Source organism: Anser cygnoides, chromosome 2, assembly GCF_040182565.1.
Source record: "Anser cygnoides isolate HZ-2024a breed goose chromosome 2, Taihu_goose_T2T_genome, whole genome shotgun sequence".
Taxonomy (NCBI): Eukaryota; Metazoa; Chordata; class Aves; order Anseriformes; family Anatidae; genus Anser; species Anser cygnoides.
The window spans coordinates 89,844,853-89,858,464 of NC_089874.1; the positions used below are offsets into that span (position 1 = coordinate 89,844,853).

Below are 13,612 nucleotides of genomic sequence, written 5' to 3' on the forward strand. Positions count from 1 at the left end.
TTTCCCACACTTTTTTTTCCCAGTATATTGCATTATAAACAATCTTTTCTGTTTCACTGCAGACAGGGTAGCTCTGGGTATACATACCATTTTGCAATGCTTACATTATTTCCCATATAAACTCAAAGATGAAAATGTGCAATGAAACAGTTCAGAATGAGTGAGCGTCCTCCTGGATTTTTTCTTATATTCTTTCTTATATCTAGAAAATGAAGTAATTATACTGCCACTGTTCTTACAATATGTCAGGGTGTGATATGGAGCTATGAAGGCCCTTCTTTTTCCAGACTCAAAAAAGTTGGTACAAATATTTTCTAGGGCATCTGATTTGACATTCTGCTACAGCGGGTTGACTTCTTACAGCATTTTAAAAATACCTCATGCAGAATACATTAAAAAAATAAATCAGTTGAAAGGAACTAAACTGGTAAAAGTTTTCCGCCAGCTTGTAAATCTAACAAATGTAATTGGAAAAGTACTTATACAAGGGAAAGATCCAGCAAATGAGAGTAAGAAGGGAAACAAGAGATTGTATTTATATTTTATTTTTTGACTGTTTTCTTTAAGAGAAGGAGATTCAGCATGAAATTAGGAACCTGTTGAATTTAATGGAAAAATTCTTACTTTAGAGGAGTAGATTATCAGTGTCCATGTGACACTCTTCTCTTAGAGATGTTCATTGGAGTTTTGCATTTGAGTTGAGTGGAAGTGTGTGAAGTCCTGTCAGGCCTATGTAAAATCATAGAATCACAGAAAGGTTTGGGTTGGAAGGGACCTTAAAAACCACCCAGTTCCAACCCCCTTGCCACAGGCAGGGACACCTCCCACCAGACCAGGTTGCCCAAAGCCCCATCCAGCCTGGCCTTGAGCGCTTCTGGGGATGGGGCATCCACAGCTTCTCTGGGCAACCTGTGCCAGTGCCCCACTACCCTTTGCGTAAAGAATTTCTTCTGAATATTCAATCTAAATCTCCCCTCTTTTAGTTTAAAGCCATTCTCCCTTGTCCTGTCCTTCCACTCCCTGACAAAGAGTCCCTCCCCAGCTTTCCTGTAGGCCCCCTTTAGAGAGGGCTTCCAGTACCTAAGGTTTCCCCTCTGCGCCTTTTCTTCTCCAGGCTTAACAACCCCAACTCCCTCAGCCTGTCTCCATAGGAGAGGTGCTCCAGCTCTCTGATCATCTTTGTGGCCCTCCTCTGTACGCACTCCAACAGGTCCATGTCCTTCTTGAGCTGGGGCCCCCAGAGCTGAAAGCAGTGCTCCAGGTGGGGTCTTAGGAGAGTGGAGTAGAGGGGGAGAATCACATCTCTCGACATGCTGGCCATGCTTCTTTTGATGCAGCCTGGGATACAGCTGGCAAACCATATATAACAGAGAAAAATAGTTTATGAAGCTTAAAAAGGGTCAATTACAGCTCTTGATTCACCTGTGGATTTTCACTTGGAAAGACAACTTTTGTTTTTTCAGTTCATAAACAAAGAATTACAGAAAGTTAACAGGTTGGTTGCAAATGTCAGAAGGGTCAGTTGCAAAGGCTGCAAATTAGTATTTGATTTAACTTGTCCAAGTTTATACCTGTATATATAAACAGTTTTAAAAGTTGTAATATTGAAAGTTTGAATGAAGTTGAAGATATAATTTACCCTCTTTTGAACTGAGAAATGAACTGTTGTAACATCCTAAACAGATATTTCTCAATCCTTTCACTTTTATAACTAGAAATCCAATCTCCTGTTTCACTGCTAAACTATCTGCTTTAACTGTTCTTGGGAAGTCTCTTCCTAACTACTAACTGGAAGCCTTAGCCAGTACAAGATGCTAGCACATGCTTATTCGGTGGTGATGAGATAGCATCAATGTCTTTTAATATCCTGCACCCTCATGACCAAATGCTGTTAATTCACATCTTGTGTCAGTCACAGGCTTTTGCATCGTCATGAGCTGGGGCATCATTATCTGACTCCCTGTCACTGCAGCAGTGAATCAAAAGCTAGCCATGTGCTCTTCTGCTTGCTAATGCGAGCCATTGCTGTCTGGGGCACTTCTCCTGCTCTTTCCAGTTATCCACCAGGGCCTGATGTTCACACCTTTCAGGAGCAATGAAACTTCTACAATTTTTGCTTTTATGGCAGTTCTATATCATCAAAATAATATTGCACAGTACCTGCATTTTCCCAACTACTAGGAAACAGACAGGTACCAGAATAATGGTTCTGGGAACCTTTCTCACAGCTAAATGGAATAAATCCATAATAAATTCTCAGCAAGCACAGAAGGCAAAATGTAGCAGAGTGCCTCACCTAATTGAAGTAGTGTGCCGAATCTAAGTCTAAAAAGCATGTTTTGCTTCTCCCTTTTATAGTAACTCACAAGTTCAGGAATAATATAAATATCCTAGTAGCAGGTAAACATAAAATTAACTGCTTTCCTGCCTTTCTCTGAAAAGAAAAAAAAAAAAAGTGTTGTGATCTCACAGCATATTACCTTTTCATTATTTGCTGGAAATCAGAAACACCTTTCCATGTATTTTTTAGTCATTGTTTTGCAGGTTCATTTTCATATATCCCTTCTGTTTCTGCAGGAAAATACTGAAGTGAAATGTAATGAAAGTGAAATAGTCTCCCTGCTCTAGAGCCTCACAGCCAAGTTCCTTTCTAATTCTACAATGTCTTAGCAGCTGCAGGAAGTTATAAAACAGGTTTGAGTATCACAAATCAGCGCTCCACTATAGATGTGACTTTAGCAATTTAGCTGACATTGTGATTTAAAGTCAAAAATTGCATTGAGAAAATATGGCAATATTTACTAGGGGGAAAAAAAAAAAAAAGGCAGGGGAAAAGGTAGGGGGTGTGGTGATGTAACTTGCAACTACATTTTCCGCTATTGGAGCTGAGAGGTTTGTCCATTGTTCCTGCTAAAGAAGTGGTAATCACGTAGGCTGTTCCACTGCGAGAGCTGGGGGTGACAGTGGGAGGGTGAAAAGATGAGCTGCTTCACGTCCAGTATAACGTCAGAGCCTCGTTTATTCATGGCAGTGCAGGGTGTCTGTACATCAAGGGCAGAGTGATTGTGCTACATACAGGCAGATGCCTTGCAGTTGCAGTCTCATTTCTGTATCCTGAGCGAGGGAAACATGAACATGTATATAGAGATTAATCAGCGTAAGGGACTTTGTTACAGTCAGAATTGACCTGTGTCTGTAGTGGTGAGCTCCGTGTTCGAACTGGTTGAGAGCTGGAAGACATTAGCTAAGAAACTCTAACCTGAAGACAATGGTTCCATTAACATGGAACAAGCGTGCCTAACCCTTCTGATGTCATTTGATTTCAGTCATAAAAGAGGAAACTAACCAGAGTGAAATGGCTGAAGACCTGTGCAAGATAGGGTCAGAAAGATCCCTCGTGCTGGATAGACTAGCAAGTAACGTCGCCAAACGTAAGAGCTCTATGCCTCAGAAATTTGTTGGTAAGAGTTAAACGTTTGCTGTCTCCTAAAAAATGAAACAAAACAAAACCCCCAACAAAACTCACAGGATTTTTACTTTTGCTTTATGATTTTATTTGTTTAACTAAATTAGCAATATTTACCTCTATAGAAGCAAATACAGCAATGTGTTGGGGAAGAAAAAGCCAGACAAGCTTCTCCACTATATGTTTCTGCAGGTTTGATTTTCCACATTTGGAGATCTATTTTAAGTCTTTCTGTCTTTTTCTAATGCTTATGAACCAGATCTTTACAAGATCTACACAGGTTCCTGAGGTTGCCCTAAGAACCTGAAAACAGCTTTAGGAATGTCTTCTGTTGGGAAAGTATTTGACCACATTTTCAGGATTATTTTAGTATCTTGTTAGATGAGATCCAAATCTGGGCATGCTGGTATATGTGAACACATTCATGAATAGTTGAGCATAGCCTGGATAATGCTCTTCACTCCTTCACAAAGTCTGTATACTTCTACAGCCCAAAATGATTGTGGAAATAAATGTACATAGTTCTGAGAATAATATATAAATGAAAATATCTTTGGGTAAATTCTAAGAATAGTCCAAAAAAATCATAGCTGTTTGCACCTAGTAGACATATTTTTTGTCTTAACAATGAAAAAAATGGAGGCTACACCTATTTTGTTCTGCTTGTTAAGCCTTGTGCTAAATAATGGTTAGATCAGTTCTGTAGCAGTCAGACACAGACAATATTTTACAAGCTATGTTGAATTAGTCTTAAATGAGTAATAACACGGGAAATTTGATGACAGCATATACTCATATCTACTCAGATTCTTTTATAATGCTCTGTACATTCATTTTTAATATTGTTGTATAGGAGACAGAGAAAATTGAAGTCTTTAGAAAAACACACATTATAAAGGTCTTCAGTCAAAAGTCAAGGCAAAACTAGACCAGCTTATGGGACAGAAATTCCAAATAAACATTCTTCAATGAGGACACAAAGATGAACAGAAAATTAATATTTTTGAGACAAGGGAAGGAGAATCTCAGCTACAGCTGGAACAAAAGTTTGCAGTTGAAGTCCAAGATTGTGTTCAAGTCCCAAAGCAAAAATTGCAGGAGGTGGTCAAGGATAAGAAATGCTTACGCTCTCAAAATGAAGGACAAAATTTGTAGCAGAGGTAATTACCAAAAAATATAGCCACCACATGAGGCAAACCAGATTCCTTTAGACTCCCCAGAAACTGACTGTATTAGGCAAATACATTAATTCTATGAAAGCTCCAGGAAGACCAGAAGGGTTAAAATCTAAAAGGTATTTGCAAGCGTCTTACATGCAATATAACTTTGGGTGTGGACAAGCTTTTTCATTCTCATTTTTTTCTCTTCACCCTGAGAAACAGTAAAGGCAGCCAGTTTAACTATGAGTCTTAAGAGAGCAGAGTTTTCTGTCAGTTAGTTATTCAGGGTGCAATATAGGAAGACAGCGTACTGACAGGAGATATTTATGGAAAATTTATAACCTTCAAAAGTATAAACTTTTCTGGCTGGGAAATGCCCCCAAATCCTTTCCTTTCCCATCCTCACCTGCTGCCTCATGTAATAGGTAAATTCCCGATTAACACAAGGTCGGGGCAGCTGGTCAGGAAACCTTTGGGTAATAAAACATATTTATTGTTCCCGTAGATTACCATGTCATCCCAATCCCCATGCTGAATTACAGGGAGAAGGAGCAAATGGCATCCTTTGCATAAGAGAATGATTGTCTGCTGCTTCCCTCGTTGTTCTCACAGCTAAATCCATCACCTTTCCAAAGGGAGATTGTTCACCAAATTAAGCCAGTTACCTGTAAAATTCTTGGACAGCAAGTGTTCACGAAGCCCTCTATGTATTCCAAACTGGAATAGCTCCCAGACCTGAAAACAGAACTGGGCCTTCCAAACTAGAGGGTGGGAACGACAGGTGAGATTGACACGTTTATCACGTTAAAACAATAGGCAGCAAAGAAAACTGAGTGGTAAAAAAATAAAAAAGGGAAAGGTCCACATGTGCTGAGTGCGTTTGTGTTACTATTTAAGTACTTGCTGCAGAACTCTGAATGGTGCAAAGCTTGAAGTGCATCAAACCATTAGTAGTTTAATTTACTTATGCTCTAATAACCACAGAAATGAGCTATTATTTTTAACGAGTGCAAGTATTATCGGCTTTGCCCAGATGTAGAAATGATACCTGCCTACCTCAACTTTGTGTATTTTCAGACAGTTCTGTGTGGAAACAAATTTTCCTTATGAGCACTTGATCCTTTCAGTCCAAGTACCAGCTAGTCATGCTACATAAAGCAAATACTGCCCAAGAAACAGCTATTAAAATTATGATTTCCAGATGCCAAAAATTTTGTGTATAATGAAAACCAGTCCAATTTTTCAGTGATATACATTATAAATTGAATACAAATGATCTTGACCTCATTTTTTCCCCCATGAGTCACGGGTATATGTTCATAATAGGAGAGTTTTTCTGTATATCAATCAAGAGTCTTTCACAACTCCTGTTGTGAATCTTGAGCCTCAAACTCTGCCTGAAAACTATAGCATTAGAATGACTAAATCTGAAAAAAATATATATGCACCACAGTAGTGGGGTGCTCAAATTGGCAGAATGATAGGGAAAGGAAACAAGAGGAAGCTTGTGCAGCATAGTTAGAAAGTGCCCATACTCTGCATCCCTTATAGAAACTTACGCAGTGCCAGGAGTGTTTTTTTCTCTGTTTGCAGAGCATGGACAGACTAGTATGGAACTGCACCTTGTGGGAAAAGCAGACAGTAGGACTTTCTATGCGTGAGGCCTGTCATTGCAATAGGTCATGCCAGAAGTTTTCTAGGCTGTGGTCTTGCTCTTTACTGGCCTTGAATATTCAATTTGAGTAGAAACTGGGTGGGAAATCATTGAGAAATTAATTTGGGGAACTTCTGGTAATTTTTCCATGCTCCTATTAGCATTTATTAGGCAAATGAGGATACGTTTTATGGTGTAATTTATTTATTGGGATCTTCAGGGAAAAGGACAGGGGAATCTTCTAAGGTCTGCAAGTAAATGTCATGTTGACTAGGAGATAGTGACAGCACTACAGACTACATGGAGATGTTTGTGGCTTTCATTGCATTTCCGAAGATTTCCTGCAGAGCTAGGAAGGCTATCCAGACGGTACGTGATGTGGTACTGGTAGTCCCTAGGAACATATTGGGATTTTTCACCCCTTTGTATCTGTGCAGATTTGTCAGGGGCCTGATAATGTTGATGGTTTACAAACACCGTTTGAGAAGACTGTTCAGGTTCATAAAATCAGTGTCTGTGCCTTTAAATAGTTTCTCCCACTTATAACTTTTACCTTCTATGTTTTTCTTAGTCCCATCTGTCCAGAAATTTTCAATCATAGAATCATAGAATATCACAGAATATCCGGAGTTGGAAGGGACCCACTAGGATCACCAAGTCCAACTCCCAGCACCACACAGGTCTACCCAAAAATTCAGACCATACTTTGAGAAACTATAGTGATATTCAGCATTCAGTATGGGGGGATCCAGCCAGAGATATTAGTGCAATCTGATTTTTAAAAATGAAGAGTACCCCTTAGCTTTGGCATCGCAAATCACAAATCAGAGTCAAGGTTACAAGCAGTAAGAATCTTGCTCTGTGCATACCTTTCTACCTGATAGGAAAAATAGATTCCATGGTTCTTCCCTGCTCTTGCAGATTATAACTTTTTTGACACAAAATTTCTAGGAGCACGTGGACCTTCTCATAATCTGTCTAATGCACGGCTTGTTTAAAAAACAATGCGTGGGAGGAAGGTTGCAATATGGAAAGTTAAGTTTTTGTTGGTTTCTTTCAAAAATTACGTATGACTACATTAGTGATATGGGTTACTTGTAAGAAACTGAAAGTTTGAAACTAAAACATTGTAATTACAATTAAAAAAATGTAATGTTTTAGGGAAAAATTGATAATGTGCTTCATTCTCTGAAGCATAAAGCCCAGGCTCCCTGTAACTGTGCTGGTACACTACCCACAAGGGCACACCCCAGTTCACTGCAGAAGTCAGATGAGGGATTTCAGTTAGAAAGGATAAGACAAGGATGAAGCACTCAATCTGTAGCTCCCACAAGTCCCCATAGAATTATTTTTTAAAATCTGTTTTCTTCCATTTTGGTTTTCCAAAGAGCTCAGATTATTTTGCAGGTTAAAAGAGCACCAACCAACCAGCTTTCTGACCAGCTATATTAGAGATCTGTGAATAGCACAGGTGCATTTCATATGTGGATTTGATCAGTTCTTTTCTTTTCTGTTGTTTGATTAGTCCATGGTATTCGTCTCCTTAATTATGTAGGAATGAATTGTCTAACTCCTGACTGTTTTCCACCGCAGGTGAGAAATGTCTGTCTGATCTTCCATATGATGCCACCACCAACTATGAGAAGGAGAATGAGATAATGCAGACGCACGTCATAGACCAGGCCATTAACAACGCCATCAGCTACCTGGGGGCAGAGTCCTTGCGCCCCCTCGTCCAGACACCACCAGGTGGCTCTGAAGTGGTGCCCGTCATCAGCCCCATGTATCAGCTCCACAAACCTCTCGGGGACAATCAGGCTCGCTCCAACCACACAGCTCAGGACAGCGCAGTGGAAAACTTGTTGCTGCTTTCCAAAGCCAAATCTGTCTCCTCTGAACGGGATGCCTCTCCCAGCAACAGCTGCCAAGACTCAACAGATACCGAGAGCAATAACGAGGAACGCAGTGGTTTAATTTACCTGACAAATCACATAGGTCCCCATGCAAGAAATGGCATATCCATAAAAGAAGAAAGCAGGCAATATGATGTCTTGAGGGCAGGTACTGACAATTCCCAGGATGCTTTCAAAGTGATCAGCAGCAATGGGGAGCAAGTGAAAGTTTACAAGTGCGAACACTGTCGAGTCCTTTTCTTGGATCATGTGATGTACACAATCCATATGGGCTGCCACGGGTTCCGTGATCCTTTCGAGTGCAACATGTGTGGCTACCACAGCCAGGACAGGTATGAATTCTCTTCCCACATAACTCGAGGGGAGCACCGTTTCCACATGAGTTAAAACTCCTCCGGCACAGATCCAGCCTCAACAGCTGCATTACTGGAGCTGCACGAGCAACAGCAACAAAGCACAAGTCTACTGGACAGCAAAAGGAACAAGAAAATCCAAAATCCAGAGATCTTCTCCCACAAGAAAAGATTTTTCTTTTGGTAGCATGCATTGCAACTCAGTTTTCTAAAGTGAATATTAAAGTTTTTACTGAAAGTATTTGATCACCAAAAACCTTTAGTAATGTAAGTAGGAGCTTTTGTAGTCAGATAGCTGAAAGCCCTTCCCTTAAGCGATGCTTCTTGCAAACCTCCCTTGCCAAAACTGTTAACCACGCGCAGAATGCACAACACGGATGCGAACGTGACAGACAGGAACAGCCTAGCTTGCTCTCTTAACACCCTGAGCATAGGGCTCTTCCACCAGATGCATATTTTTTGACTTTCTGGTATTATTTGACTCATTTGGAAAGATTTTAAACTCAACTAAAGATTGTAGGGGCCCATCGCAGATGACTTCGCAGACAGCTGGGGTGAGACTGGAACCCAGCCAGAGGGTCCAGGGTTACTTTGGCAGTAAGACATAGAGTATTTCCACCTGCAAGGGTGCTTCTGGGATTGACATCATGGCATGCCTTGTTTGTGTCTCTAGGCAGGCGAGCAGGTGTGTGACAGATATAAGGAACACCCCTGTAATATACTCTGTGAAGTACGGATTGCATTTAATGTATAGAAAAGAGTATTGATGGCTCTTCTTTAAATAAATGTTTTCTCTCCCTATCCAATAAAACCCCACTTTTCGTTAAGAAACCCCTCCTCTTGCTGCATAAACAAGTTACAGTGTATTTAATTTTTCTTTCTCTTTTAAGTTTTAGTTATTTAGAGAAGTATGATGTACAGTTGAGAAAAGCACTAGCTAGAAATATGTGTGGCGAAAGTCTCCTTATGCACATTTCTGATCTTTTTACACTGCCTGGAAAATACCCAAATATCCCTATATTTTATCTGTGAGAAATTCCACTCTGCTTCCACAGAAGATGACCTCTTGTAGATTTTGTGGCTCTACTTGTGTTGCACTTAATTACTTGTAAAACACCGAGCTGAATTAAACCAGCCAGTCAAAATTTGTAGCCTTCTCCCTCTTTCCTTATACTTGCTATTTAACGAGGGACCAATCCCTCAAAAGTGGGTCCCTTTGCAAAGGTGCTGAGCACCTTGGCTTCCTATTCAACAAAACACTTACTGTGTACTTTAAGTTACTTTTACTTTAGCAGAACTAATTTTAAGGTTAAAAAAAAATGTGTTTTGCTGAATAGAGACCAGAGAATGCAGCACTTTGCAGAGTGCAGTAAAATCTGCCAAGAGCCTTCTCCATGGCAGCTTCTGCTGCAGATATTGTAACTTCAGTTAGAATAAAAACTTCCATGACACATACTTTTTATCCCCAAACACAGCTGATATAAAAAAGTATTTTTTAAAAACTTCTTCTTAACTTCCTCTTCCAAATAGTTCATTCCTCTCCCTGAAATATTGGTCTAAAATGAAATCTTTGCAGCTGCACAAAAAACTCTCATTGTTGCTGCAGCATTTCCTGGGCAGCATTCATAAAAACAAGCTACCCAATTACCTTAATGCATAAATACTTTCACTTGGAATAACAAATGGATATTCTCCAACAAACAAGATCATATACCCAACAAGGCGAGCGGTCTTGTAATACAGTTACATGTTCTCCATCCCCTAGTGCATGCAAGGACAGATATGTGTTTTAAAAGAGATTTGAGGGAACCACGAATACTTGTACCTAGGGCAATTTGGCCTGGTAGGCGTAGTTATATTTAATGCACAGTTCTAGTACAGACACCCAGTTCCTTCTGCTTTCACTTTTGCAGGTGTAAGCCAGGAGCAACAACACGGAAGTCAGAGGAAAGATACTGATGCGAATTATAAAACTGTGCAGAATAGAAGCTTTTACACTCTTACCTGTCTTAGCTTTTCATGCCACTGGCAGGACACTTACTTGATAAAAGGTGTGTGCACAGCAGTGCTTTTAACCCGTAAGTGCATGCGGGCGTGCACGGTGAGTAGCTTTGTCACCAGATGCCTTGCATGCTTGTCCACAGGCTGCTCCATGCACCTACATCAGTGAAAACAGATTGTTAACACACACCAGGTAGGACAGAGCACACCGAGTGGCCAGAGACCCCCCAGACACTGGTACAACACGTGACAGACCCAGAGCTGAGCTCCTCCTGCTCCCCCATTTTAGCTCCGTTGCCTTATGGGACTGCAGTTACGGTTTGGTCAGCGATGTCTGTTACATATTTAGCTTCAGGACAGCCTGTATGTGGCAGTGAGGCAGTACCACTTTGTATAGGGATGACCTGGAGGAGACCTTCAAGGGAGGAGCTTACAGTTTTGTTTGGTTGCTCTAAATAAAGTTTAAGCGGGTTCATTTTTTCATAGTTGGTAGGAATACATTCACCTGTCCTTACCCCTCTCAACTTCCAATTGATTCAGACGAAGAACGGACAAAGTAGTTTCTTGGCCCCTTTTCAATGTGATTTGTGTAGTCATTCTGCTTTTATTACTCTACCACCACTTTTCCACTGTTCTTAGATTTAGGTCTCTATACACCTCATGCTATAATCTTTTTTTAATGCTCCATTTTAAGACGCACCAAGCTAAAAAATAGGGGATGGGGGTGGCAAAAGCTTACTCAGGTGATTTTGTTTCTTTGTTTTTATAAAAATACAATACAAATAAAGCCACATTCTTCAACCTCGTAAGCAAGCATAGTTCCAGTTGAGTTCAAAACTGCCTCAGACTCCGCTTTTAAATACAATTTATGATTTCTGGCTAGGTTCACTGCCTTTGCAACATTTGTGTGCGCACATGTATGACTTTCTGTGTCACTTTTCTTCTCAACATGCACATGCCCTAAAAAAAGTTTTGTGTATCATAAATATTTTATATACATATATAAGTGTATATATATATATATATACATCTAAAATGGTTTGTATCACATGATGATGCACTGTCAATCACAGTGGGTTTGTTTCCTGGGTCTGGAGTTCCCTTATTTATACTATCACAGAATATGTTGATGTTGTATATTAAACAGTACAGTGGTATAAGTAAGTAATATTAAGATACAGTGTATCAGAGGGCGTAGTCAAAAGGCAGGAGCAAACCGCATTCCCTTTCATGAAGGGGCTTTTGGGGGTTGTTTTTTGTTCGGATTTTGCACAAAATCACCTTCCATTTGTTCAGAACCAAGTGTTTCAATAATTTTATTGATGAACATGCAGGGAAGGCATGAAGGTAGGATGTTGTGTGTGTACATCTAAACAAACTGTGCCCTCAGAAAACTAGTTTAGCATAATCTTCCTTTTCTCACCTTTGCTGTGGTGCAATAGCCTAAGATGGTTTAGATGAACCCTAAAAAAATAAACATGGTGAATGGCTTTAAGTTTAGACCTGTTTGAAAAAAAAGTGAAAAAGAACGGCTTCCCAGCACTCCCCAGGCACTGCCTTTTCCAACAGAAACGTTGTATTTACACACTTCTTTTCTGTGATTTTCTATTGTAACTTTGTTTTTCTTCGAGAACATTGTATTTAAAAAAAAAAAAGGCAAATTTCATAAAAATTGGAAATGTTATTAAGTTATGTCTGCAAAGTGAGATGTATCTTGTAAGAGCAGAGAAAGTGGTTTTAAAAAAAAAAAAAAAAAAAAAAAAAACAGGACATTTCTGTTGCTCTCCTGGTAGGAGACGAAGCAGTTGCGCACCGCTCGTCTGCATGCATGGGCAACGCGCGGTCCCGTGGGATGCTCGAAGGGGAAAGCATCAGGCACGGCCTCAGCCTCTGCTGCCGCACCCACGGCCTGCCTCACGGTGAGGCTGACCTTGCTGCCCTCCCAACCCATCCTCTGTGGCCAAAAAAGTGGTGCTGTTTCAACCACCCTGCACCTCCAAGCCACCTAAAGCAGCCCTACCAGGCCACTTCCAGCTGAAGATCAAACCCATACACTTGCTACAGCCTACCCGCAGTGCCCCTGGCCACGAAAACTCGGGCAGCTGCTTCGAGCGCTTGATTTTAAGGAGGTTTCTTCCCTTCCAGCCCTCCCTTACCCTTTCCTCCCATCAGCAAGGCTAAGCCATTACCGTACACAATTACTTCTGCATGTAGAGCCATGGTAATTCAAAATAAAACACTGAGGAATTATTTCTACTACTTACCATAACAAAGGTGATTTCTCTGTGGGTGTCTCTGGTTCCCTCGGACTCCAGCACAGTAAATTTCACATCACATATTTAATTCAAACAAGAATCATTGGCTGGTTTAGGAGAAGCGTAGTTTATAAAGTTTTAGAAATATTTCCATTTGTAAAACTGTATTATTATAAACAAAATGAGATTTTTAAAAAACTAATGATATTGTAATCAACTCTTTTACAGGTTCCCAAAATCTAGATTTTCCTCAAATTACTGTGATAGGTTTTCATCATAAACTGGTACTACTTGTCTATAAGAAGGAAGCTTCTGATGTCCTGATTCTTTTGTTCACCACCACAGCCAGTTCTCAGTAAATGAAATGAGCTACAAATTTCTGTTTCAGCAGGTGGCTCTCTGGCAAATTAAACAGGGGCTGTTAATAATAATCATTACAGAAATAAGCTAAATGTAATATTCCCCATCAAAGTTATTAAATCCTTGAACTTAAGTAGAGACATACACAGATAAATGAAAGTTTGTGTCACTAAAGATCTGTACTAGGTTTCTATTATGTTTCAGAGATTCTCTTTCCAATCATCTTACTTAGATTTTTCTTACTCCTGTAGCTTGATTAGATTACATCAGAAACTGCTGTAGGTGCAACGAGTTGAAGTATTACGCAGATCCAAACACAGAGCTAGCAGGGGTGAGCCTTTCAGCCATGAGTCCCCAGCCAGGCTTCCCAAACTATATTTAAGCATCTAAACATCAAAACAGTATTAAAATGTGCTCGCCCACCAATGCTTTCTAGTCAGTCTTTAAAAT

At 40.1% G+C, this 13,612-nt stretch overlaps 1 protein-coding gene across 10 annotated transcripts in view; it reads left to right on the top strand.

Annotated features, from left to right (window-relative positions):
- IKZF1 (IKAROS family zinc finger 1) overlaps window positions 1-12,797 on the top strand; it is a 74,507-nt gene extending 61,710 nt beyond the window's left edge. For 6 of the 10 annotated variants that reach the window (XM_048076389.2, XM_066992601.1, XM_048076394.2 and 3 more), the window contains 2 exons: window positions 3,327-3,461; window positions 7,874-12,797. In XM_048076389.2, coding sequence (XP_047932346.1) covers window positions 3,327-3,461; window positions 7,874-8,580 — 842 coding nt within the window. In that variant the 3' untranslated portion in view covers window positions 8,581-12,797. The remainder of the gene's footprint in view (window positions 1-3,326; window positions 3,462-7,873) is intronic. The other 4 variants (XM_048076395.2, XM_048076392.2, XM_048076396.2 and 1 more) reach the window with 2 other exon arrangements.
- Window positions 12,798-13,612: the final 815 nt, after the last annotated feature.